This window comes from Uranotaenia lowii, chromosome 2 (genome assembly GCF_029784155.1).
Source record: "Uranotaenia lowii strain MFRU-FL chromosome 2, ASM2978415v1, whole genome shotgun sequence".
NCBI lineage: Eukaryota > Metazoa > Arthropoda > Insecta > Diptera > Culicidae > Uranotaenia > Uranotaenia lowii.
In genome coordinates this window covers 6,547,789-6,574,560 of record NC_073692.1, presented here as the reverse complement: position 1 = coordinate 6,574,560, position 26,772 = coordinate 6,547,789, and the positions used below count along the sequence as shown (strand labels likewise).

Genomic DNA, 26,772 nt, shown 5'->3' with positions numbered 1-26,772 from the left:
CAGAGGGCAGTTCGATCATTTTCGACACCTCGCCGATATTTTTGGGGAGTTTGGGGTTGTTCTGTTTGTTGTCAATCTTTGTTGCAATTCAACATACGTTTGCAGGTATACTTCCAGAACTGTGTTAGGCAAAATCTAATTCCGTTAGAATCTTTGGTTGACCATTTTTAACAACTTCAAAAATGATGCCTGGCGGTCAGAAGCGTCCCTCAGACGCCCTCGTTCCACTCCAGCAGACCAAGAAATCCCGTACGGATCTGGTTGCTTACACTGCCAAGGACAAACAACTCATGGAACAGCATGTAAGTAACACAATCGTAATTTCTATTCTATTTAATTGACATATCCTTACGTCTTTATTGTTCATACAGAATGTGGATCGAACATCCAACTTGATGGCTCCGATCATGCAGCTCGAAGGACATGGAGGAGAAATTTTCTCCACCGAGTTCCATCCGGAAGGTGCTCACCTGGTGTCATCCGGTTTCGATAGGCAGATCTATTTATGGAATGTTTATGGCGAATGCGAGAACGTTGGAGTACTGAGCGGTCATTCAGGAGCCGTGATGGAAGTGCATTTTTCCCCAGACGGTAGTCACCTATACACATGCAGCACCGATAAGTTTGTCGCTGTTTGGGATGTTCCGACATGCACCCGAATCCGTAAACTAAAGGGTCACTCCCACTTTGTTAATAGCTGCAGTGGAGCAAGACGTGGCCCCACCCTGATAGTATCGGGTTCGGATGACTCGTGCATCAAAATTTGGGATGCTCGAAAGAAGAACGTCATACACACATTCGACAATAGTTACCAAGTCACGGCAGTGTGTTTCAATGATACCGCCGAACAGGTCATTTCCGGTGGAATCGACAACGAGATTAAGATCTGGGATATACGCAAAAAAGATGTTATTCACAGACTTCGCGGTCATACCGATACAATTACCGGTTTGGCGCTTTCGCCAGATGGATCATACATTCTAAGTAATTCAATGGACAATACGCTACGAATTTGGGACGTGCGCCCTTATGCTCCAGCAGAAAGATGCGTTAAAGTGTTCCAAGGCAATCAGCATAACTTTGAGAAGAATTTATTAAGATGCGCCTGGTCGCCGGATGGTCTTAAAATTAGTGCTGGTTCAGCTGATCGTTTCGTCTACATTTGGGATACAACATCAAGAAGGATTCTGTACAAGTTGCCAGGCCACAACGGTAGCGTGAACGATGTAGATTTTCATCCCACTGAGCCTGTTATTCTGTCGGCTTCCAGTGATAAAACTCTTTACTTGGGAGAGATCGAAGGTTGAAGGATTTCTTTCAGTCAATGGCACGGATTGGAGACTTTCGCAATTTATCAATCATTTAATTTTAACTCTTGTTTAATGAGAGGATACACACTAGCGATTAAGTTCTCTAAACATGAATAGAGAGGGTTTGAAAAAAGTCGAGAAAGTTTTTAATTTCTTTTCTTGTCACTAGTCTAAACCAGTTCGGCAAGAAGTTTTTTATTTTTACGGTGTTGGATTCGGATACAAAATATCGTAATGACCTGGGCGGTATAGCAAAAACACATTCGGCTTGCAGCCGTCTGGGAATTCGTGAGCAATTACCTGATCTCCATCACCACGATCCATGTACTCGACCCGCACTCCGGCCTCTAATGCCGAGCAGATTGCGATAATATGGATGTGATCTGATTCCTTGTACATCGGCTCGACTTCTTGGTGGCAGAATTCAGCAATCGTGTAGTTTCCATCGATGAAGTTCTGGTAAAAATCAGCTCGCTCCTGTAAATGACTGGATGTAATCAAACGCAGATATACTACGACGTAATCCGAATATCCCTGCTCGTTAAACAGTTTGTGTAGCTCGGCGAGAGCAGCGTCGGTATTTTCGCCTTCCGGTTTGACTTTGTTAATCACTTCCATAAACGTTTCGTAGAAATCTTCAATCGTAAATCGGGGAAATCCCGCCTCGGTTAATCTTTCGCACGACTTGGCTGCATACTCGTAAAACTTGCTGAACTCGTCCTTGTTAAGCACCAGATACTCCAGGTAGGCATAAGCGAACGCTCGAAAGAAGCAGTTCCCATCCGGACGCGTACGCTTAATTGCCTGGTACTTGGAAGACAAATCCTTCACCTTGGATATGTAAACCGCGTCTCCGAGATACTCCGAGCTCAAGCTTTCGATTGTTTGGGATTCGCTGACCAGAGGCTTCGAATAGGCAATCTGAAATTGAAATGTTTGAATAGCTTCTATTGGATCTATGGAATATACATTATAGAGAAAATAATGTTGCAATGATGAGTATAAGGACAATATGACTAATATGAGATAGTATGGGAATTCGGCGGGGATGAATAAACCTATAGGTTTAAAATCCCAAAAAAAAATGGGAATTCGGCTTTCCCACTTAAATCAGGCGTAGCGGAGTGATGATGCAGGGAAGTGAGCATTGTGTTAAGTACACCAGTTTTACCCGAGTTTTGAACCTCAAGCAGGCGGTTGCACGCGTAGAAGTTGCCACTGTTGGTAGTAAGCATAAGGGTGAATGTAGCAACCATATATTGGCATCGTCCCGGGTGACGATTTAGTTTGTTTATTAAGAAAAAATTTGCGTCTGTACTATAAACGAAACTGCAATAAGAAAAAGTTTGCCCCTGTGCCAATGGAGAAAACGAAAACGCTATCATTAGCATGTTAGGAAGCTCTTTTCAACGCGTTATTGAAGGTATTCAGCGAACTAGTTAGTCTTGTCGCAAAAGGTAGGTTGTTCTAACAGGAGACGGCATACAGTTTTTACAGTCACAGCTTTACGCCTCAGGATGCTGACGGATCGCAACCCTGAACCAGTATACTCTTCTTTGAGATTTTGGTGTGCTGTGGGATAATGAAGCATTTAGCTCATCATTCCACGAAATACCTCAACCTCAAGGAAGAGTAGAGTATCTTATTTTTGGGCTACCAAGCTAAAAAGGGTCTGATAACCAAATCGATCATTTTCATTATATTGATAAACAAAAATCGGGAAATTTGGTTATGGATTATCAAATTATTGATTCAACCTGAGTAGTACCTAGTAGGTAATCGTTTTCAAAAATAACCTGCCCTATATTTTCATTAGTCAAACAATGATGATTAACAACTACGACTTATTATTCGTCAAACCATTAATTAAGTAACACCCCAGTAGCAGCGAAAAAATAAGTCTTTCATCCTTACCTCCTGCTCGATTTGTCTTTGTTGTTGGATGATAAGTTCGTCCTGATTTTCTTCCGGCTTTGATGAACTGCTGGTGTTGGGGACATTTTGACTTGCGTTGCTGCTCGTGTCCGTGCTGTCCGAGGTGCTCATTCCGCCGGCTTACCGGTGCCTAACACCGGTTTGTAACTGACGGATACGGAGTACGATGATTGACAGTGCTCAATGCAAAGTTCCTAGTAAAAATTCAATTTTCCACTGCTGCTGTGTGTGACTGCTCCCCTAACAAGATGCCGACATTTTTCTTGCACGAGAGACGAAAACTGACATACAAAGGGACATCAAAAGAGCGCTTTTACACTGGAACTAATTGATGGTGTGAAATTATAAGATTCTATCGCATAATACGCATAATACTCAGTGGAAAAGGATCGTTAATTTTCACGTAGGCACTCATTACGTGAATTTTTGCTTCATTTACGTGAAGCACCTAGACTGCAAAAAATAAACATTTATGTAGTATATTTCTACACACATATGTTTCTGAAATCCTTCTACACATTGAATTCAATTGAATCAGATGAAAACAAACATTTTCACATCTCGTGTGAGCATTACGTCGAATGAAACCGAATTTGAAAAACTGGGATTTTCTCTTAAAATGCTTTAATACAGCATATCTACATATGTCCTATATATTATCACGCAGAAAAAAGACGGGGGGTCGGTTCAACAAAACGTTTTGTTATTTTATTTTGTATTTTCAATGCACATTTTCCCGTTATTTTCATGAAAAAATCAATTGGAAATAATTACAAAATTTTGTTATTTTTGCACACTCAGTTTTTACTACTTGAAATCAAAGTTTGGTTTGCTTTCAAATGAAAACCTAGTTTTTTTTAATAAACGTGTAGTTCAAAAACAAAATAAACATAGGTTAAAAAATGGAAAAAAAAGAAAAAAAATAGAGAAAATTTTGATTCATCTGATACGAGCACACCATGTAGAAAACTGCGAAAATTGAGGGAGGAGGCCACCAGCAGCGGTGGAATCGCGGTGGATATTTTTCCGGAGAGTTTGAACCTCCGAAGAAACCGGCTGCAATAGTTTGGAAGGTAAGTTATTTTTAACTTTGAAAAATCTAATGCTTCTTTACTATCTTTGCTACTAAACTTTAATTTTATTTTTAGAACATGGCAGAATTTTACCACCGACTGCTGCTATATGCACGGTAACTTATGTTAATCATGCTATTATCATGAGTTTACGTGGACTTGAATCAGCAGCAGCAACACCGGTTGGACTGTTGGCCAGAGCGCGGTTTTGGAGGAGGTGCCGCTATGCTGCTGTTGCTTGACGAGGATGACTCGATTCCTGAGAAAATCAAAGAAAGCAGAATAAGTTTGAAGAATAAATTGACTAATTAAAAAAACGGATTCTAAATATAGTGGAAAGATTCGAAAACCAAAAATTATTGCTCTGATTTATTGAAAGAAAAAGAAAATTATTTCAAATCATAAATTCCATTATTTTTTACCTGATTTTTTTCGCTGTTTTGAACTTTACATTTTTTTTAGTTTTTACCCAAATTATTTTTATTATTTTGACAAGAATGGTGGATCATTTTCAAAAAGGGGGTATTTCGTTTTCAATCAAACGATAAGTTTAAATGAAATCGATAATTCTAGTCAGTGTTACCAAGAATATATTTGTGCATTTTCCCAACCAAAAATTTTATTATTTTCGTTCGAAATCTTATTGTTTCCAAAATAATTTTTTCTGCGTGTACGGGATTTTCATCCTCTGGGATGATTAATCCCTAGAGTGAGTGAGTGGCTTTTCGAATTAAATTATGTATCAGTATCTCTCTCAAGTGATCACTTCTGATAATTTTTGCATGAGGATTCATATATGACAACTCTTTTCCAACGCACGTTTCAAAAAAATTCACATCATTTTGGTTTCCTATCCCTCATTCATGCAGCGAGCGGAAATCAAAGCGACGCTTCGAAAATAAAGTGCTGCTGCTGTGCGTTTTGACAGGTTCTTTTCCGGTTTGATTCTCAAACGTGTAAGTCGCGAATTTTGTTTTCATCGAAAAAATCCGGAAATTTCAGTTAAATTGGTCGAATTTTTGTAATTTATTGTTAAACAATCAATTGACCATTCCATCATACATCAATTTACACTATTAAAGTGTTTGCAGTGCTTTAAATTTGATGGAATAAGACTATCAACAAACCCATTTCTTGCGGCTCGGCTGCTTGGATTCGGATTTGTTGCTGTCATTAGTGTCGAGCGGCAAAACAAGATCATACAGAAAGCCCTGAAATTCTCCGGATCTAGTGTGCTGGATTTGGTGTTATTATTAACGATTTGTCTTCTGTATTTTAGATTAGACCAATATGAGAACGATCAACTCAAACCAAACGGTTACCATACCGAAGGGTGTTTCGGTGAAGGTCCATGCCCGAGTCGTGACCGTTTATGGTCCCCGAGGAAAGCTGACTAAAAGCTTTCGGCATCTCTCGATGGACATCTACAAAGTGTCCAAAAAGAAGCTCATGGTGGAAAAATGGTTCGGAGCCAAGAAGGAATTGGCCGCTGTTCGGACGGTCTGCTCACACATTGAAAACATGATCAAGGGTAAGTGCAGGAGTATTTTAATACGACATTCGGTTCTTTTCCATTTAAACGAAGAGATGTATTAGTAAGGGAAAAGTTTCTTCCAATGAACTACCTACATTTCAAAAAGAAATTGATATATTTAAATTTTAAACTTACAGCACTACATTAGAATTTTGTATTATTCAATCTCTCCTAACTTATTGTATTTCCTTGACCTTGTGCAACAGTTACATGCAACTTTAAGGCTGCCGTAACTGCAATGAATAAATTATTATTATTATATTTTGCAAAAAAAATTCTTACTAAATCTTCAGCCTTTTAAATTAATAAGTATGATTGATGTATACTACGAGTTATTTGGCAGGTAGTGTTTCACTTTATTCATCTAACTTCAAAGCTACCGTTGTTTCGAATAATAAATTAAATTGAATTTATAAATTGTTTATTAATCGAAATTACGGTACTCAAGTTACATGTAACCAATGAGGTACAAAAATATGTATACAGGTTGACATGTAGCTGTGTCTTGCAATGTGTCATGTTTTATACGCTTCGAGAAATTTAATTTTTCGTTACTGCAGTATCTGAAACAAATATCAGAGTAAAATGTAGAAGTAATTCGACGTTGTAATTTTATTGATTATAGCGAGAGCCTAGTTTGTCAGTACACATTTACATCTGATTTTAGATGATCAAAAATGCAGAAATGTAAAACAAACAATCTTTTCTAACAAAAACTATCGCTTCCAGGTGTGACTAAGGGATTCCAATACAAGATGCGTGCCGTGCATGCTCATTTCCCCATCAACTGTGTAATCAGCGAAAACAACAGCTTGGTGGAAATCCGTAACTTCCTCGGAGAGAAGCACATCCGCCGAGTTCGGATGCAAGCCGGCGTTACAGTTGTAAACTCCGCTAAGCAGAAGGACGAACTAATCCTGGAGGGTAACGACATCGAGGCCGTTTCCCTGTCCGCCGCCCTGATTCAGCAGTCGACCACTGTCCGAAACAAGGATATCCGTAAGTTCTTGGACGGTCTCTACGTGTCGGAGAAGACAACTGTCGTGCAGGAAGAAGAATAGAATACTAGGGCGCGTGTTTCTAACTAAGTTTATCCATTTAAATGAACATTCACGGGAAAATGGAGTGGAAATAAAACAAAAGTTAAGCTGAAAATAATGTTTAATATTCTACAAAGTGTGACAATCATTCCAATAGTAAGGGTGAGAAGATTTGCTTTACAACTGAGGATTGATGATTTTCAAAATTAGGGATGGAAACGTCTTTGTCCTATTTTTATGCTCAATGAATTTTTATCTCAATGAAACTTGATGTTTCTTCGAAGAGATTCCCTTTCATCAATTCCAATCTTACCATCTTTCAATGATGATGACTAGCATTCTTCAAATGTTAGAACCACCAACCCACAGAAAATGTACTATGTTTGACTTGGAGGCTATCCTCTACGCCACGGGCTAACTTGAAGATTCGCTAATGTATGGGTACTTTGTGAATGGGTCTAAAGATTCTTTTCATTTTGTGTCTTACTTTGTTTGAGCTTAAAACAACTTTCAAAATAGTCAAGTTGATCAAGGGATAACCGAGTTCCTGTCTTCATGAAAGAGGCAATTTTTCAGGATTGGAACGAATGACCCTATCAATTAAAATCCCAATAATCGAATAAATAAATTTGAAAAATATATATATTTGAATATCCCTTTCTCCAGATAAGAGAGAGGTTGACTTTTCAGAGATAGTAGATGAATTCCTAATAAATCTATTTGATTGATTAGGCGTGGATTACATCACAACTATTCAAAAGGTGATTTGAATAACCTTTTGGCTAAATGAAATCGGCTTTGAAATCGTAATTTCGTTTAGCGTAAAGATTCTTAAAACCTTGTGTCATTTATTCATCTTATCATCAGAGGTTAATCTTGAAAGCTATTGGCGATTCTCTCTTTTTTAGAAAAACCCGTGAGATCTGTCAAAAGTTGGGTGACATTTTAGCTGCATCCCACTTGCATCAATGCAAAACCATCACCCAAATTCGGCAGCGATTCCATCGCCTATTCTGAAAATTGGATACCGAACGAATAACTTAAGCTTGACAAATTCTTATCAATCAGAAAACAAAAATCTTCTCAATGCAATACTTATTTGTCAGTAATCAATATGAATTTTAGGTGTTAATAGAACTATTTGATTCGACAACATACGAAAACTGCCATGGCATATAATACAAATTGTCAAAGTTATTCAAATTTTGCAAAATTATTGTAATAATCTAACATCGTTTCTACGCTGGGTTATGGCGTGAAATACAAATGTGGTCTCTACACTAAGCGTGTAATCGATACGCGGAGCGCGAAAGCGGAAAACGACCAGTTAACGGCAGCCAGAATCAGGGGTGCCAGGTGGTTTCGTCAAAAATCAAGGAAATGAAAAGAAAAAAAATTGGGATTTTTACGATTTTCAGGACACCTCTTGATTAATGGAAATCGCAAGAAGATTGCATAAATTAAGGCAAAATACGGGAGCTGTAAACGCCTTGATTTACGTAATCGCAATAAAAGCACCATTTAAATATCTGAACCGAGAATTACCGTATGTAGAATGGGTTTTACTATTTAATTACAGATTTATTCGATTTTCTAATTTAACTTGTAATTTGATTTTCTAATCTCAAAGGTAATCGAATTAATACATTTGAGATATTTTTATGAAAATCAGGACGTTGTATTAATTAAAAAAATCAAGAGTTTTTGAAAAAAATCAGGTCGGAATCTCGAAAATCAGGACGGTCTCTCGAAAATCAGGAGAAATTTTGATAAATCAGGACACCTGCCACCTCTGGCCAGAATCGACAAATTAACGGCTCAGGCAGGAATGCCAGCCAGCTGTGGTACCGTTGCTTTGAACAAAACTCAGATTCTTACGGAAAATATTAAAAAGATTCAAACCGTTTAAACAGATTTGAGGAATTCATTCAAGAATATACATTTAAAATAATGTACATGATTATTTTCTTGGCTTGATTAAAATACCTTTGCTAAATGGTTTTCGCTTGCAAGCGCGTCGTTGATCTCCATAAATTTTGTATAAATATTTGATTTTTCGCAGACCTCTTTAACGCGATACTTAAAAAATACCTATTTAATATGACGTGCCCATATAAGTAAAAAATCATTACAAGGAAACTTAATTTTTAACGTGGGTAGTTTTGTAATTTTAGACTCAAATTCAAACTACATACATATATATCTACCTATTTTTTGAAACTGAAAATATATCGGGGGTTTATTTCAAATGGAAATATGACCTTGTGTCACTCAGTGTGTAGCAACTGCCGAGCGCAAAAGCGAATAACGCAAAACGGCTCATTCTCGTCGTTAAACTCATCGTGTTCAGACGGTGTTCTGCAGGACGCAATCACATTTTTTCGCGTTGGTTACCAATTATTGTGGCAACATTTAAGTGGAAAATCGATTTGAAATTGCAACGAAAACTAGTGCAAAAGTTTCAACAGGTAAGTGGCTAACGATTGCATATTGTTTTGAGAGGTATTCCGATGTTTTAGTAGGTAAAACCTATGTTCGCAACAGACGCGCTACCGGCGGATAATTCCTCCATTACTGTTTTCTCCATCGTGTTTTTCGAGTGAGATAAAAACTTGTTTGGTCACTACTCATCGAGCGGTTCATTCATCTCACCATCCATTTATGAGAATGAGGAATGAGATAGATTTTCGATGAGCAAAACATTCGGTGTGTTTGCGTGGTTATGTTGAATGTGGAAGTTGTTTTATTCGAGAAATATCAATTTCAAATAATGAAAACTAATCGTATTCCTAAAACAGCATAATGGCTGATCGTCAGACTCAGGGCCGTGCACGTGCCCGCGGTTATACAGCGGTAAATTTGTCTCACGAAGGACGAGAAGGACGTGGCCAAGCCTCAACCCGAGGTAGCGGTGTTGCGCCTTATGGAGGGCAAAGTCAAGGAGTAAGTTCATTAAACAATCGGTAAAAGTAAAAGAATCGAATTTTAATTATTTATTTCTTGTCAATTTAGCCTCGTCCAGCCTGGGGACCAGGGCCTAGCGAAGGTCGTGCCACGGCACATCGAGATCAGTCGGCTGGTCGTAGTACTGGATCTAGCGGCGACAACGGAAACGGCAGTAGCAGTGGAGGGACGACTGCCGGTGGAGTTCCTCGTGGAGCATTGCGTGGTCGACGAAGCATCGGAGACACCTTGCGAACCCGAGCCCTAGATGCTCCATCCAAGCATGGAACTACCGGTACACCATTGCAACTGCACAGCAATTATTTTAAACTGTTGAAACACATCGAATGGACATTGTTCCAGTATCGTGTCGATATTTCGCCTCAGGTTGCAAGTGCACGTCTACTTCAAGGGTTGGTCAATGAACACAAAAAACTCTTCGGAGGTTTTTTGTTTGATGGGACTCAGCTTTTCATGGTTAACAAATTACGTAGCGATCAATTAACTTTACAATCTCGACACGAACGTACTGGAGAGGTTTATCAACTCCGTATTGTTCATACCGGTACCGTAGATATGACGAACGAAACCGGTATTCAGGTTTTGAATTTAATTTTGCGACGTGCTATGGCTGGCCTTAACCTTCAATTGGTCGGTCGTAATCTTTTTGATGCGGCAGCTAAAATTGCTATTCGTGAATATCAGATCGAACTATGGCCCGGTTACATTACCAGTATCCGTCAGCACGAACAGGATATTTTGGTGTGTTGCGAAGTGGCACACAAAACTATGCGTATGCAAACCTGCTATGACATTCTGCGAGATTGCCAAAAGCATGATCGTAATTACAAGGATGGTTTCAAGCGTGCTGTGCTTGGTGTTGTAGTCTTGACAAGTTATAACAACAAAACTTATACCATTCATGATGTCACTTTTGACACAACCCCGGAAAGCACATTTGATACAAAAGCTGGCAAAACATCTTTCCTGGAATACTACAAGACGAAATACAATATCCGTATTCGTGATCCGCATCAGCCTATGTTGTTATCGAGAGCCAAAAAACGAGATCTTCGTGCCGGTGGTAGCGAACTGATGGCATTAGTCCCAGAGCTCTGTCAAATGACCGGATTGACCGATCAAATGAGATCAGATTTCAGGTAATTTGTAATGATTTGGTTCAAAACATCTTTCTCATAATAACTCATTTTATCACACAGAATGATGCGTGCCATGGCTGATCATACGCGTTTAAATCCAGATCGACGTATTGAACGTTTGGAAACGTTTAACCGTCGGCTTCAGACTTCCCCGGAGAGCTGTGAAGTCTTCAAAACCTGGCAGATGGAACTCGACCGTCGTCTAGTGGAATTGCCCGGTCGTTTACTCCCTCAGGAGATGATTTTCTTCTCTACTACCGCAAGGTCTGTATCGTTGACTATCTTTTCACTTTCATTCCTATTGTTAATAGCTTATTCGACTATCATGCTTTAACCGGACTTTGAACATTTGTTGGGTTTGAAATTATTCCTAATTCAATAACACATGACAATTTCAATTGGAGAAAGTCCTGAAATCCAATCATTTATCTGAAGAACAGAAATCGAAAGTGAAATTCTGAATTTGAGTCTGAAATTCAAAAATACTAAACATTATCAGAAATCTTAAAAACATATAAAGAAATCTGCTGAAATGTAAATCCAATCTAAAATTTAAAGCTGTAACAGCACATTTTGAATTAGCATTTTACAGCAATTCTATAGTTAACTCGGATAAAAGCCTTGAGAAAAAATATTTAAGTTTTCTCATAATTCATTTTATAAATTTAAAAAAAAATTAATTTGGATTTTTTCTTCACAGCGGTGTCCAGGCTGGTGAGAACGCCGATTGGACGGCTCATTTCCGTAACAACCCCATGTTCGCTACGGTTCGCCTCAACCGATGGTATCTGATAGTGCCGAATAGAGCCACACGCGAAGCGAACGATTTCCTTGGATGCATGATTCAGGCAGCTCGAGGTATGCGATTTGAAATTAGCAACTGCGAGGTCGTCCCAATTCCGGATGACAATCCTGGAACGTATGTACGAACATTGGACAATGTTCTCAACAAAGACCCTCAGATGATTATGTGCGTGGTTTCTAACAACAAGGCCGATCGTTATACCGCCATCAAGAAGAAATGTTGCGTTGATCGTGCTATTCCTACTCAAGTTATGGTTCAAAAAACGATTACACCTAAGGGAGGAAACGTGCGAACGCTCATGTCAGTTGCCACTAAAGTCGTCATTCAGATGAACTGTAAATTGGGTGGTGTTCCTTGGAAAGTAAAAATTCCATTGAACGGTTTGATGACGATCGGATTTGACGTGTGTCACGATGCCAAGGATAAGGCCAAATCCTTCGGAGCTATGGTTGCTACACTTGACCACGATAATAAAGGTACACCGAAATTCTTCTCGACCGTCAGTCAACACACACACGGTGAAGAGATATCCAATTATCTCCCTATTAACACCGTGAAGGCGCTTAACGAATACCGTAAAGAATACGGGGAACTTCCCAAGCGAATCATCTTCTATCGCGATGGTGTCGGCGAAGGTCAGCTACACTACATCTATGAGCACGAAGTAAAATCGATTGTAGAGAAGCTGAATCATATTTACAAATCAGCTGGTGCTGAGCAAGATGTTTTGCTTACCTTCTTTATTGTCAACAAGCGAATAAACACTCGGTTCTTCGATCATCGACAGAATCCTAAACCAGGTACCGTGGTCGATGACATCGTGACCCTTCCAGAACGGTAAGTTTCTAAAACTGGATGTACCAGGAATAATTATTAACAAATTTGTTCTTATTCCTTCTCGACAGAACCGATTTCTACTTGGTTTCGCAATCTGTACGACAAGGTACAGTTTCTCCGACAGCATACAACGTTATTTATGACACATCGGGTCTGAAGATCGACCACTTGCAAATGCTTTCCTACAAGCAATGCCATCTGTATTATAACTGGTCCGGAACAACCCGAGTTCCAGCCGTGTGTCAGTATGCACACAAGCTGTCCTTCCTGGTGGCCCAGTTCTTGCATCAGGCACCGAGCAATTTGCTCGAGAAGAAGCTGTTCTTCCTGTAAATTTCTGTTTAGAACCTCGTGAGATTGCCCAACTCCCACCCGAAGTGGGAAACCAAGCGTGCGCCGTATAGTTTCTAAGAATTAGTTTTAACGAAAAAGACGGAATCCAATCCACATAACCAGTCGTTGAGTGGGTGATTATTTGACGTATTCAAATATGTTCTAGATGTATTCACAGGATCCTACATAGGTAGGATCGAATTTTCCTTTTTTAACGATTATCGGTGAACTTAAACGACATCTGTTAAAAACTGACGATGAAAAGAGAAAAAAGAACAATTTTTTTCTATATACAACATTTTTTTCCTATGATTATGAAGAAATAATCCCAGATATGGCGGCGCACTTCTTGAGAAACTTGTATCCACGTTCGCAGGACAGCAGAACTATGATTATATATCACATTCAATTGCTTGGTACTCTAGATGTAAACATTAACTATGCATTATCAATTATCACAAGTTTCAATAAATGGATGACAATTTCTTGAAAGAAAATTGTGTTTGGAAGTTTTAGATATGTTCATGTGATGTGGAAATATACTAGAAAAGCGCTTTTACAGCAATCCGAAAGAACGGTTGATAACGTAAAATGTTAACATTCGACCCATTTGAACATGTGTAACAGTAATACAATTAACAAGGAAATAACACTTGCCCGGTGTTTTGATCCGTCTGTTAGGTTTTTTTTTGTTTTTATGAAATGAATCCCGAGAGTACGGATTAGTAAACCCTAAAGGCTTTAAATCTCGGAAAAAATCGTTTAATACAATTTGTCCTTTTCTTTCTAATTGTTGTCTATCTCATTCTAATATTGTAGAAGTAGAAAAGTATCCATATCGATATCTAGAAGAGTTTAGAAGTGATTCTAATAAGTATTGATGAAAAGATATAAAGAAATAATATAAACATCTTTTAAGAAATGAAATTTTCTGGACCCTCTAATAACTAAAATAAATAGGAGGAAGTTAAGTGAGGTAGACCGGAGTAAGTGGGGACGATGGCTATTGAAACAATATTGTGCACATTTACTTGTAATCTATCCAATAACTATAAAAGAGATACGATTCCCACAATAACGGATGTTTACAGTGACTTATAGTTAAATTTCAATTTTTGCTACGATGTCGAGTTGATGGGCATCTTTTTCAATTGCGAATTTCTCGGAAAATGAAAAAAAGATTAAACTAGTTGGCTCTTGACGACAAACTCTACATTAATAAAAACCTTAAATTCTAAATAACAAGTTAGCAGACGAAAAGGTTTTTGAAAATGGAAAAAAGATGATTTTCATGAGATCAATATTTAGGCTAGATTTATTATTAGTTTGAGGTAGGCTTCTTTTTAGATATTGATAGATTATATGAACTAGGTAATAATCTATTTTTTCTCTTTTTCATTTCATTTTTTGTTTTCTGTATTTCTTTTTATGTTTCCTTCAACTTTGGACTGGTGATGACCAATGAATTTGAAAAATCTAACAGACCCAGGCGATGGTTTCGCATGATGTGGTTGTCAGCCCAAGGATTTAATCAACAGCTGAAGATGGAGTTCTATAATTTGGTGAGAGCTGTCCATTTTATTTTTAATATTTTGAATTCCATAAAAAATGTAGTTAGTTTCGTTGGGAGTATGTAAGCAACCTGTCTAAACCCGTCAACGTTTTGCCTCCAACTAGTATCATGAGGGGTTAGCTCATTATCTATTGTATTGCATTCTGTTCATATAGATCCGAAGTGGACTCAATGCAGTGCAGGATGATCTAACTAATGTATCAAGATCGCTAACTACCGTCTTCTCGCAGCTTTCCGAGGAAAAGTGATAAGGGCCTTGAGAACCCCACATTGTTAGACTTAAATGTTTTGTTTTTTAATTTTAAGTAATCATTTGGATGGATCAACATGTGATCCGTTGATCAGTAATAAATAACAATACTCTTAATTTTTATTTTCCTCTGATCTTTCCACCTACATTTCCTTTTAAGCGTTAGCTTCCCACGACTATTTGAACGCATAAAAAAACTACGAAGAACCGATCCCACTCACTCCGGTGTTGGTACCTTGGTAAAACTTAATATACTAGGTATTTTTTTATATTGTGGTATTCCAAGCATGTTAGTTACTCAATATTCATTTTTCTATTTATTTCAAGTATTCAACAGTTCATTTAGGGTTTGAGTTTGAGGATAGTGATAATTCTTAATTGTTGAAACAGCCAAGTTAGTGCAATTCAATCAGGTTTTATTGAAAACAAAAAACAAAATGCTAATTGAATACATTTTCAATAATAAATGCTCGCGTACGGCTTTTGTTGTTGAGGTGTGCTCTATAATTTACTATAAGTGCATAATTCGCTTCGATTGGTTAAACTTCAGCCACTCGCTAGACTTTTTATTCACGTGATTCACAATGTGCATGGTAAAACAAAACTTTTGAAAGAGAAACTAAACAGACAACCTATGAATAATATCTCTACTACTTTCATGTTTTGTCTATCATATTTCAACAAATGTTCTGTTTTACAGTTTAGTTAGTCAATCCGCTGCACAGACGGACATGGCTTCTTCTTTCTCTTCGAGCAGTTCCTTGGCCGTCACGTCAAGTTTCTCCCGAGCGAAGGCATCGACGGACAAACCTTGAACGATTTTCCATTGGCCGTTTTTGATTTCCACTGGGAAGGAAAAGACAATGTCCTTCGGAGTGCCGTAGCTGCCATCGGAAACAACACCCATGGAAACGAACTCTCCATCCTTGGTGCCGGCAAACCAATCACGCATATGGTCACTAGCCGCCTTGGCCGCCGACATTGCCGATGACATTTTTCGAGCATTGATGACGGCGGCACCACGCTTTTGTACTGTTTCAACGAATTCGCCGTTCAGATATTCATTGTTGGCGATAGCGTCAGTGACATTCTTCTTGGCTCCGCCCTGTTCAACTGTAGCATTCTTGGCATCCGGGTACTGGGTCGACGAATGGTTGCCCCAGATGATAACATTCTTCACTTGAGCAATGCCAACACCGAGACGAGCGGCAATCTGAGCCTGGGCACGGTTCTGATCCAACCGGGTCATGGCGGTGAAATTCTCCTTCGGAATCGATGGGGCATAATGCGAGCAGACCAAGGCGTTCGTATTAGCTGGATTTCCAACAACGAGCACTTTCACATCCTGAAATAGGTAAGTTTTTTTTATTATGCCTTTTTACGAATAAAGAATAGGTATGCCCACCTTTCGTGCGTGAGTGTTGAGGGCTTCACCCTGAACCTTAAAGATCTTCACATTGGCCGAGAGCAGATCTTTGCGTTCCATGCCCTGTTTACGGGGCATCGCACCGACCAGGAAGGCAGCGGCAACATCCTTGAAACCGACGGCTGGATCGGCAGTCGGGACCACACCGGCCAGCAGGGGCAGGGCACAATCGGCCAGTTCCATGACCACGCCCTCGAGCACACCCATCATCGGTGGGATGTCCAGCAAATGCAAAATCAATCGCTGATTCGGCCCGAATACATCACCCTTGGCGATCATGTACAGCAGCGAGTAGGCAATCTGGCCAGCAGCTCCGGTCACAACCACACGAATTGGTTCCGACTGCAAGAGGAAAGAAGTTGAATAATTGTTACTTCTAGTGATGGATTGTAATGTTTTTAAGTGTTAAAAGGTCGAAGGTCGGTGCTTTTTCTCCCTAAATGTGGTAGGTAGGTTAGCTGCCCACCCAACCGGTTTGGGTTTTCGTAATAAAACTGTTTGTATACATTTTGTTTCATTCGACGCAATGAAAGCTTACGTGAAATTTATAAGAATGTTTGACACCGAAACTTCTTAGTTCGCACGATTTTTTTTTTAAATTTTTAAACTAAGTACTAAAAATTCAAAAGTAATTTCACGGTCAAAAGGTTGAAATCCCGAAGAATGTTCAACATTTTAAACCAATATTTTACTATAGGTTGAAACATTTAAAAACGAGGGTGGATAAAATATTCAGCACTTTGCAACCTATGAATTTGGAGTTGAATAAAGTGCTGTGAATCTAACCTAGACACTTCAAGTAATTCAACAAGATCAAATTTGTGAAAATCGGTTCAGTGGTTGGCAAGTTTTAGCTGTTCGAAATATAAGAATCTACTTTAATCTACTCTACTAGGTCAGTCTTTTAAGTTTGAAAACGTATAAAATTAGTCTCAATTAAACATAATGTGCTATGACATGTTGTACTTAGTTGGTATAAATTAACCAATCAACTCACTTGATTATTTACGGCGTGTTCGTAAACTGATTTGTTTGGGTGATGCATCGATTTGTTTGGTAGATGTCAAATCACCTTCCAATGCTTTTGCATACAGTTTGTTTAATTTACGAACGGCAACATCGATAGAAAAAATCACTTCGATAGAAAAAATCAATTTACGAACACGCCGTTACACATTTATTTGAAACTATCAAAGTTGAAGCAATGTCCCTTGTTGAATAGACTAAAGGAAACATTAAAAAAATCTCCAAACATGTTTCAAAAACAGGTCTACTCTTTCAAATTGTACTAAATGTATCAACCGAACATGATATCAAGCTTTACGATGATGATGATTTTTTAACGTTACACTTTTTCGTTCAAAATATCTGTATGCATGTATTTCTGCCGTTTAAAACTTTTGGAACCTAAATATCAAATGTATTGGTTCTTGACACATGAGGTTAACCCCAAGCTATTAAGGAGATATCATTATTTGTTTACTCATGAGTGAAAAGCTTGCGAGGGTAGATAACGCCTAGAATTTCATTCATATCTCGTAGGTACCTATCTTTATCAAGTGTGATGCTATAATAAATTCCAACATCCCAATTGAAGCAACTCTAACACGTTTGATAATTTATAACCCACCCAAAACAAATGATTATCACCCCGTTATCGGTTTCATTGACCGGTGCTGGTGGTTACAAGTTTGACGAAAGCGAATTAGACAATGATGAAATCTATCAATTAGACAACTTTTGTCTCGTCTAAGCACCATCATTTATTTATTATCAAGCACCGAGTTTATGTAACCGAAAATAATCAACCACCACTAGTATCTCTCAGTTTGTTTGTGTCTATCAGTCTGTCTGATGCCGGCTCTGGGATGTGGAATGACGCGCTGCTCGCACCGCCTTGTGTGTGTTGTGACCTTTTTTCGCCCTCTCAGATTGCTCGATCTTGTACGCTCGCTTTGTTCAAAAGTTATCGCGAATAGGTGGGTCCGCTTTACGGGGTCGGTTTCCATCTGGTTGGACAGTTGGTTTTATTGATATGCCCGTGTTGGGATTGCAAAAATGTTGCATTGAAAGTTACTCGATAGTAATGTTAAGAATATTTGATAGCATATTTGTACAAGATCGTCGAATTATTATCACAGTAGTTATACAATTATGGTTCAATACCCTTTTAAGTGTTTCTTACAGAAATTCTTGTCCGAGATAAGGTCGAAATGAACAAATGACGCATAACACATTATTATAATTATTTATTTAATTAAGGACATTTTACCAATTTTTGGCATTCGTGTCCGAACCACATAACACATTGTAGACCAAATATGTTTGAAAACAAAATTTGGCTCATTATTTAGCGTGTTTTAAACTTCTCCAATTTAAAAGCAGTCGTGTAGGCTGACTAAATGCTATTCGGTGGTAGATGGAGATAAAAAGTACAATTTTATTATCTTTATCATTATCTGAGATTTATTTTATAAGATTCGTGAAAATATAAAGACACTTCAGAAGTTCTTTGGAACATATAGTCATTCTAGATGAAGCAGTAAACAACTTTCATTGATCCCACGAAAAGATAAAAATAACTTTGGCCTGTGGCCAACAGTTTATTTTCTGCCGGGTTGATATACTTTTTCCTTTATTCTTGCAGCACATACCTATAGGAACTTCCAAAGTTTCTTTGCTGCGTGAATCCATTGTCAGACCAGAAATCTGTAGCCGAAAATGTAAACCGGTATTTGGTTTCTCTTTGTTCCCCTTCACTGAGCAACTTTCAGCGGAGGCATTTTGTGCCAATTGAGAAACTATTACATCGGTTTCTGTTTTAAAATACTTGGATGAATAACCGACGACCCACAATAATTCGTGGATGGTTTGTGCTAGCGGTTTCCATTAGAGCTCGCATGACAAAAAGAAATTCCAGCGAACATGGGACAGTTATACGTAGAGAAAGGAAATGCAAAAAAAAAAAAAGAAAATATATTGCACTTGTTTCGAGAGATGTTTATGTAACGCCGTTTTCCTATGCCAAAAGTAAAATATGATTCAATATGCATTTCACCGGTAATCTTATCATGCATATACGAAAGCACTTGGAAATTGCACCTCATGAATTAGCACATTTCGTAACCTTGACACGGTCATTGGTAAATTAATGATGGAAAAGATCGACGCACTACGAGCTCCATTTTACTCACCATTTTGATTGTTTTTTTAGAGTTCCAGAAGACACACTAAACGGATGACAATAAAATTTCACAAAACTTTATCAACTAAAAAATAAGAAACTCCGGGCACGTAAGATGCTGCGAAAAATCAATCAAAAATGCACTGAACTCTGCGAAGCCGCGGTAGAAAAGTGACTGAAATTTCTGATGTTTCGCCGTGGAGTGATGGGTTCGGTTTACATGTTCGAATGTTTGTGTTCCCATCTCCATCCAACACGCTAGAAATTATTGAACCATTTATGTTTCAAAAATAACCATTTTTGACCTTTTCCCGGGAAATGTCATTTTATGAGTTCTCCATGAGAAGTCATAAAATGACTTCTAGGGGAGAAGTTCGAATATGGTTATTTTTCAACCGAATGAGATTCTAGCGGAGAAGTTGAAAAAAGGTTATTCTTTAACCGTTTTTTAAAGAGCTGTTGTGTAATTTGCAGATTTGGGAGAGTTTTTAGTAAAATTTTCATTTAAATCTCCGGTTTTTATTGAGTATTCTTATTTATTTAAACAAATACACCATAGCATCAAAAGCCACTCTCCTCCTCCCACTACTACCGAATTAAAATGAAAAAAAAAACAACGCCGGTGCCGGACAACGCCGGAAGTGGCAGATACGCCTTGATGACATTTTGTAGATGAAGAAAGTGTTAAAAATATCATTGCCTTCAGTGCTGTTCGTTCACCGGAGGGTGAGGTATTTATTTTTGACTGGCGGGTGATATTTTTAAAGCAGTACAGTCTGTTCCAGCTTCTTCCGGATGGTGAAATTGTAGTCGGAAGAGTATCTTGCATTTTCGCACCAATACCTAAAACAAAAATACTTTATTAGGTAACCAACCTTTCCATCCTTGGAAGGATTCAAAAGTATTCTGAGGAATGTTTAAACTTACCGGAAGTGTGATCCGGGTTCTCCTTTTAGGATTACAATACACCTGATAGTGCGAGAATCAGCTAGCAAGCGGCTACGGTTGATTATAATTTAGGTGTTTCTATTGAAACCTTCATGCGGGGTCATATCTCATCGGTATCCTGAAATTTAATTTAATTTTTTATTGTGAGGTTGCAATTTTTAGATGACTTATTTATATTAAAAGATGCATTTAGATGAATATTTATATTAGAAGATTTACCTTTGATAACCACCAATAGATTCGATATGTTCCGAAAAGAACCGATTTAATCTTGAACTCGATCTAGTTACGCGGAATGATGGAGTTTTGAAAAACGCGTTCGTCTGCAAATTGGCAATTTTCAAGATGGCTACGATAGCAAAACCAAATTATTCAAACATTTTGTGGTTAATGCTCAAGAACTACAAAAATGGTTAAAATTTGAGAAGGAAAAATTCTTAAAAAATAACCATATTGGCAGTTTTCGGGCCAAAGCCATAAAATGGTTATTTTTCAACCGAAAATGTTTAAATAAAAATGAGCGTGAAAGGTGATGTGACCAAGGCGGGTAAAGCTTCAGGTGTGTTCTTATACCAATGCACGGAATCGTCCATCTTGTGACAGGCAATCGTAATCGTAGGCATGGTAGACGAACAATTCGCTGTCAAAAAACGCTCCGTCTCCACCCCCCACCAATGAGAAACTTTTGGTACCCCTTGCCTACTTTTCTTCAATATGCACCCACCCTACTGACTCACCCTGGATGTGACTGTCGCAGCGAGGGAGAGAGAGAGCGACATTTTTTAATGTTGCGTATACCGTTACACCCTAGTAATTTTTTATTAAATAACAGTTAAATTACGTTTTGAATTAAATTCTTGATATCAATATCTGGCAAATATAAGTATACATATTTGACACTCACCCATGATGGGTGGCCAAGAAAATCTTGGCCACTCATGGGTGATTTTCAAATACTTATATTCGCCGAATTTCTTGAGTTTCAATTTATCATTTAACACTTGGTCGGCTATGTATTAGAGGTTAAGCCATTTTTAGAATTCATAAAAAAAAAGAAATTCTTTTTCTGTTTTTCGCTACTTTCAAAATAATTATACAACATTTTGTTTTCTGCTTCGAATTCTTTATGAAACTCAAGAAATTCGTTTTCTGCTCTTAGCTTCAAATCAAGGCTATATTTTGGTAAAAATCTTGGCCGTCCATGCTTTTTCCAAAAACAGCAAAATCCAACACTCAGAATGAAAATAATATAATAATAATAAGTTTTCAGGTATTCTGTCATTTCTCTGACGATAATAAACTGGAATCATTAAAAAATAATGACTGGCCATCATTTCTTGTCAATTTAATAACAGCGAGATATTTCTTTCCTAATCTTCCAAAGCTTTTCGCCAAATATCTGTTTCTGGGAAATTTGAGTTTGATGGCACAATGGCGTTCCCCTGACCGTGAATGTTAACCGATTTTGATGATATTAGTTATATTTAAAGTGTAGGTAATTTATTCTAGCTACTCAACATTTGAAAATGAAGTCGATATTGTAGTGAATTTCATTACAATTTTTAATGAAACTTAAACAAGCTCTAAACAACCGTTCAAGCCAAAAGTCTAGATTCTAGTAACGTCTTTTGGCTTGAACGGTGGTTTAGAGCTTGTTTAAGTTTCATTGAAAATTTTAATGAAATTCTCTACAGATATGTATTATCAGGTTATCAGAAACTTGTTCAGAAAGAAAAAAGTCCGTTAAAACATTTTTTTAAATATTCCCAACTTCTGCCAGCTTTTCTGTATTTGAGTGTTTCATTAATTTTTGGAATCGTCAAGAATACATCTTTCAGACAATGTATAAAAAAGCAAATGGAAATAAAGCGATTCTCGTTTTAGTTCAGCTTCAAGCGTTTGCGAGAAGTCACAAATTTAAAAAACCGAAGTATTTCTCGGCAAGAAATATCCCAGTTATTAAACCCAGAGAAATAACTCGTGAGTGGACACGGAGAAACGTTAAAATACCTGAAAAATAATATTTTTGTATTTTTTTTTTCATTTCTGAGTGAACAAAATCAACAATAAAATCATTGCCGATTTTGAATTTAAAAAAAAATATATTTTTCATTAAGCTTAAACCACAAGGAGTTTGTAGGTGAAGAACTAAAATTTCAATATGACATTCAGTAAAAGGAGTTTTAGAGATTTTGAAAAAAATTGTATTCACAAATTAGCCATTTCAAACATTAAACATATAACAAACGTGAAGTTTTTGGGTTCCATTAACAATGGGTAATGTTACATATCATTCTTTGTATTTAGCATCCATTCCTATACTTTTCTTATTTACTGTTCAATTGCAACTGAATCGGCGGAAGCGTGTATGTGACTAAAAGTCTGTCACAAGCGTGTTTGTCACACTACATGTTTGATACGATTGTATCACAGCTCCCGTAAACCATTTCGCGATATTCATTAAGGCGATGTGACATTTCGCGTATAAACCTGTTAGGCGGTTTGTACCACTTGGCGGATTGTCATTTGGCACATGGCCCTTTTGGCGGTTTGCCAAAATAGCATATACCGCTGATGTGAAAATCGCAGACAGAGGAACGTATACAACGTTTGAAACGGTCAAACTTTTTTTTGTATCATGGTGTGTGGTACACTGAGTTAAATTTTTATAATGATGTGATAGGAAAATTTCGTCGGCGAGCCCAAGGAATATCTAAATAAGGTAGTGTCGAGAGCCATATTGGATTTTTTTTGTGACGTCACAAAAACGATTGTATCGAAAATTTATGTGAGGATGGTAGGAATTTCAAAGAAAAACACGTTTTAAAACGAAATCGAATTCCAATTCCATTTCTATTTTGTTGTAGGGCCTCTCTTTGATTATGTAATGGAGTTTTTTGGTCCTTTGAAGATTGCATCATGGTTTTTTCTTAATTTATTAATGAATGCAATGTCGCCTTGAAGCTAAAACGTACAAAAATGAAGAAAATATCAACTTCAAAAAGGTCTAGCTGGTAGATATTGAGTGTTTAACTGATTGTCATGATTTTAATCCAACCGGTTTACCATATACAATTCTGATGTAGAACAATTAACATTAATTCATGATTGTTAACTCAGTTTACTAAAATGCCAATAAAAGATTCTGTTTTTGTATAAAAAATTGTGTTTTGATCACTTTATTGTAATGTTATTGTAATGAGGAGCTTAAAATGCACTGACTTGAACATTTTCATGGAAGACTTGAAACTAATTTTAAAGTTTTGCACATTTCAGTGGTGAAAATCCACCATTTTTTAGAACTTCGATGATCTATTTTATAGAAAAAATATTTGAAAATGAAACTTTTTTTGTACCCATCTTGAAGAGCAAGAATCCTTCTACAATAGCATGTATTCAAAGTGGAAAATTTCCTGCAGATTCTTCGAATTATCATCGAAAAAGAAAATTTTCCTAGTAAATTAACAGATTTTTCGTGATTGTGACGTCTCAGTCTGTACCAATACTAGAGCAGGGCTGCCTTGGCACTACCTTCTTTAAATATTCCTTGGGCGAGCCGTTGTGTCTTCTTCGAAAAATGCATTTTATTTAAGTACAGCTTTGTTGTTCAATTTTCCATGTTTGTTGAAAAAGAAATTAGCACCTTTAAAGTACGAAATTTTTTAAATGAATGCCAACGGATCTATAGGGGTTTATTCTACGAGTCAAGTTCAACACCTAACCCTGACGGAAAATAGAAGCGATCCTTAAGTATTCCCCTTTCCTTTCCTAAAAGTCGGTTCCCCCTCTTACTAACATAGTATAATGGAATGGATACACTCGACAGAATGAAAATTTTGAAGTAGAGTGCCTTAATAAATTAATATATGATTAAAAAAAAGTGACGTGACTCGGCACGGTCAAATTGTGCCATTTCCCTCTGAAATAAAACAAGTATAAATGAATTCAAAATTCAAGTTTATTGGTTCAATCCAGTATTTTGAATAATTTTTGTGTTAGCAGTAATTTTTGTTTCGTTCTGTAACATAGCTTTTTTATATTGTGTATGCAGCTCCGCCTTCATTATATTATGGGGATATATTATTATTTATTTTGCTTTTTAGCATCTTTATTATATTTTTTTCTAAATCTTTTTGCTTCCTTTGTGGAATTGGTTTTCTTCATCACCAATGTGTAAACTTCAAGTGAATTTAATAGATTTTTATAGCCTGTTTTCAAATAAAGCTGAATTGTGTGATTTTCCAAAAATAGGTTTTGGTACCTGTAAGGAAGTATGTGTGTTTTTAATTTGCTCCTTTAATCAAAGCTGCCAGTGCAAGTTTGTTCTATCGGTTTGAAGATTTTTTTTGTAGTTCATTATTGAAGCTTCTGAATTTAGTATTCGTTATTTACAATAAACGATTTTCGTTATTAGGTCTACTTAAAATTGTGTCTCTTTCGAAATTAGCACTAGGGTTTTGTATAATCTTTTACTCACAGCAAAACTGAAGGTGTTATTTTCTTAAACTAGCTCGTTTCCGGTTTAAATTTATTTCATCAATCGGTATCCAAGAGTTTACGGTTACACTTTATATCATGTTTTTATTGGTTTACAGCATGTTTAAAAGGATTGGAATTTTTTCTCATACTATTTTAAAACGTAAAACCACAACAAATCGATAACTTTGAGTAATCGTCAAACATGATAATCTTTTATATTTTTCAAATTTTGTTTTCAAATGATGATATTTGTTCTACACTTGTCCGTTCATTACCTAAGATTTCCAAATAACTAATTATATTTCCAATATCAACCACACAATGTTTTTTTGCGAGTGAGAGTTATTTGTATAAGTATCAACAACACAAATTCACTGTTGATCATCAAACTTGAAATATGTGCGTACGCAAATTTTGATTCGGTCGCAGCATCACCAGTGCGCAAATAAGAATAATAATACAAAAATCTATAATTATCCACAGCAATAGTTAAATGATTGGTTTCTTTTTAGTTAAGATGGAAACCTTTTTCCTTTGTCGCCGTCAGCAGACGTTCGCGCAGAATCTCTTCGTTCGGATAGTCCGGCAACTTAAGATAATGGACGCAAGTGTTGACGGATGGGTATGAGCCTTCGCCAGCATCTACCTTCCTGACTACTGTTAACCGGGGATGTAGATTAGCCAACCCTCCAGGTGGAAGGCTGCTACAACCTGTCGTAAACTGCAGGAAGGCTTTCCGTTCGCTACCGTTCATGCCCATGAGTACGTTAACAAATCGAAGGAAACCGGGACTGAAATGTGGAAATGGTTATCCGTTAGTTATATGATTGCGAATATCTTACAAAAATAAAAGCTAGAAACTTACCTTTCTTTAGTATAGCCAAGCTTTGGTTCGGTAAAGGACATAATGTCCTCTCGGGTCCATTCAGGGTTTTGTTCGCCGCAGAGCATTTTTCGTGCTTCTTCCGGAGTAAATGCGGCTAATTTATTCAGAGGAAATACTTCGCAAAAACCACGATGGAATGCCGATAGCTGTTTCGCGATTCCTTCCTGCAGGCAGAAGCTGATAGTGAGATTGCAATACTCCTCGACGTTATTAATCGTCACATCGATGTTTGCTCCATTCGGTATCAAATCAGCAGATTGGTAACCATAGTTCTTTGAACTTGGGAGGTACGTGAAAGTAAGTGCTAGATCCTCAAGGGCAACGGTGCCGGTTTTAGTAGTCAGCTTAAGTTCACTGATCTGAAGAAGCTTTTCTTCGGACGTGAGATCATCGTTTTGCTCGATATTTTGCTTTTGCTGGACTAATTCTTGCAGTTCTTTTAAAAATTCGTATCTTATGGGGTCAATCTCTTGAAGATTTTCCTGCGAAAGGATTCCATCGAACCAACAGGTGTCGTTGGCTAGTTTTGATTGATATGAATCAACTAAATCACGGTCACTTTCCTCTGACATGAGTGAAGAAATCATGATGTCATCATTAAGAGCTGATTTAGATGATAATCCGTTAGAGTCCTTCGCAATCGATTTGTTGTGACACAACAGCTGCAGGAAACTGTTAGACAACGGCAGATCCACCAGTCTACCATCCTGCAACACCTTCGCCAGAAAAACTCCCAAGAACCAGAAATAATTGGACACAAAATCACATATTTCAGATTCTTGCGGTAAAGGTGCTGGGAATAAACCTGTCGACCTTCGAACGTAATATCCGATCGGTTTGCTACCCTCGCCTAAGTCTATTTCATCCTCTATCAATTTCGGTTCATCGTCACATAGCCACATTCCTAGATCACTTCTCTGTAGTTCAGCAGCTACCAGGGCGTAGAATTCCAGTGTTGGTCCAAGGCCTGTTCCCTCTTCACCAACAAACTCGACTTCTAGCACCGATTTACGGTTACAGTGCACTTTTAAAACCTGCATTATAGAAGAAAAAAAA

At 37.6% G+C, this 26,772-nt stretch overlaps 6 protein-coding genes and 1 long non-coding RNA gene across 11 annotated transcripts in view; 3 read left to right on the top strand and 4 right to left on the bottom strand.

The window, feature by feature from the left end:
- Positions 1 to 7,010, top strand: part of LOC129745692 (60S ribosomal protein L9) — a 285,451-nt gene extending 278,441 nt beyond the window's left edge. The window contains exons 1-3 of one of the 2 annotated variants that reach the window (XM_055738975.1): positions 5,151 to 5,274; positions 5,598 to 5,849; positions 6,582 to 7,010. In XM_055738975.1, the coding sequence (XP_055594950.1) occupies positions 5,609 to 5,849; positions 6,582 to 6,913 (573 nt within the window). In that variant the 5' untranslated portion in view covers positions 5,151 to 5,274; positions 5,598 to 5,608 and the 3' untranslated portion in view covers positions 6,914 to 7,010. Of the gene's footprint in view, positions 1 to 5,150; positions 5,275 to 5,597; positions 5,850 to 6,581 lie in introns of those variants that run through there. The other variant, XM_055738976.1, reaches the window with a different exon arrangement.
- On the top strand, positions 39 to 1,446 carry LOC129745688 (U5 small nuclear ribonucleoprotein 40 kDa protein). Its single transcript, XM_055738966.1, has 2 exons — positions 39 to 302; positions 372 to 1,446. Exons 1-2 carry the CDS (start codon positions 183 to 185, stop codon positions 1,305 to 1,307), a joined length of 1,056 nt encoding a protein of 351 aa, XP_055594941.1. The 5' UTR covers positions 39 to 182; the 3' UTR covers positions 1,308 to 1,446.
- LOC129745690 (ubiquitin thioesterase otubain-like) lies at positions 1,343 to 3,541 on the bottom strand. The gene is made up of 2 exons (XM_055738973.1): positions 3,225 to 3,541; positions 1,343 to 2,231 (listed from the first exon to the last, which is right to left on the bottom strand). The coding sequence occupies exons 1-2, from the start codon at positions 3,354 to 3,356 to the stop codon at positions 1,512 to 1,514; spliced, it is 852 nt and encodes a 283-aa protein (XP_055594948.1). The 5' UTR covers positions 3,357 to 3,541; the 3' UTR covers positions 1,343 to 1,511.
- Positions 7,011 to 9,203: 2,193 nt separating the features above from the next.
- LOC129745685 (protein aubergine) lies at positions 9,204 to 13,467 on the top strand. The gene is made up of 6 exons (XM_055738963.1): positions 9,204 to 9,360; positions 9,691 to 9,835; positions 9,905 to 10,995; positions 11,056 to 11,259; positions 11,696 to 12,637; positions 12,706 to 13,467. Exons 2-6 carry the CDS (start codon positions 9,695 to 9,697, stop codon positions 12,968 to 12,970), a joined length of 2,643 nt encoding a protein of 880 aa, XP_055594938.1. The 5' UTR covers positions 9,204 to 9,360; positions 9,691 to 9,694; the 3' UTR covers positions 12,971 to 13,467.
- Positions 13,468 to 15,188: 1,721 nt separating this feature from the next.
- On the bottom strand, positions 15,189 to 19,620 carry LOC129747607 (malate dehydrogenase, cytoplasmic). Its single transcript, XM_055741899.1, has 3 exons — positions 19,414 to 19,620; positions 16,199 to 16,561; positions 15,189 to 16,138 (listed from the first exon to the last, which is right to left on the bottom strand). Exons 1-3 carry the CDS (start codon positions 19,414 to 19,416, stop codon positions 15,503 to 15,505), a joined length of 1,002 nt encoding a protein of 333 aa, XP_055597874.1. The 5' UTR covers positions 19,417 to 19,620; the 3' UTR covers positions 15,189 to 15,502.
- Positions 19,621 to 19,920: 300 nt separating this feature from the next.
- On the bottom strand, positions 19,921 to 20,827 carry LOC129747606 (uncharacterized). The gene is made up of 3 exons (XR_008737538.1): positions 20,571 to 20,827; positions 20,331 to 20,469; positions 19,921 to 20,246 (listed from the first exon to the last, which is right to left on the bottom strand). It is a non-coding gene; the product is annotated as an uncharacterized LOC129747606 (long non-coding RNA).
- Positions 20,828 to 24,291: 3,464 nt separating this feature from the next.
- The window catches only part of LOC129740970 (E3 ubiquitin-protein ligase Ufd4), a 58,410-nt gene continuing 55,929 nt past the window's right edge, over positions 24,292 to 26,772 (bottom strand). For all 4 annotated transcript variants that reach the window (XM_055732633.1, XM_055732634.1, XM_055732635.1 and 1 more), the window contains 2 exons: positions 25,696 to 26,750; positions 24,292 to 25,621 (listed from right to left, as the gene is read on the bottom strand). In XM_055732633.1, coding sequence (XP_055588608.1) covers positions 25,339 to 25,621; positions 25,696 to 26,750 — 1,338 coding nt within the window. In that variant the 3' untranslated portion in view covers positions 24,292 to 25,338. The remainder of the gene's footprint in view (positions 25,622 to 25,695; positions 26,751 to 26,772) is intronic.

Excerpts from the sequence above, each read along its gene's own strand:
- LOC129745688 (XM_055738966.1), top strand. The coding sequence starts at position 183 with ATGATGCCTGGCGGTCAGAAGCGTCCCTCAGACGCCCTCGTTCCACTC. Across the intron at positions 303-371 it reads AACAACTCATGGAACAGCAT|AATGTGGATCGAACATCCAA; the intron begins GTAAGTAACACA and ends TTGTTCATACAG.
- LOC129745690 (XM_055738973.1), bottom strand. The coding sequence starts at position 3,356 with ATGAGCACCTCGGACAGCACGGACACGAGCAGCAACGCAAGTCAAAAT. Across the intron at positions 2,232-3,224 it reads AAAGACAAATCGAGCAGGAG|ATTGCCTATTCGAAGCCTCT; the intron begins GTAAGGATGAAA and ends TTTCAATTTCAG.
- LOC129745685 (XM_055738963.1), top strand. The coding sequence starts at position 9,695 with ATGGCTGATCGTCAGACTCAGGGCCGTGCACGTGCCCGCGGTTATACA. Across the intron at positions 10,996-11,055 it reads CAAATGAGATCAGATTTCAG|AATGATGCGTGCCATGGCTG; the intron begins GTAATTTGTAAT and ends TTTATCACACAG. Across the intron at positions 12,638-12,705 it reads ATCGTGACCCTTCCAGAACG|AACCGATTTCTACTTGGTTT; the intron begins GTAAGTTTCTAA and ends CCTTCTCGACAG.
- LOC129747607 (XM_055741899.1), bottom strand. Across the intron at positions 16,139-16,198 it reads TCAACACTCACGCACGAAAG|GATGTGAAAGTGCTCGTTGT; the intron begins GTGGGCATACCT and ends TACCTATTTCAG.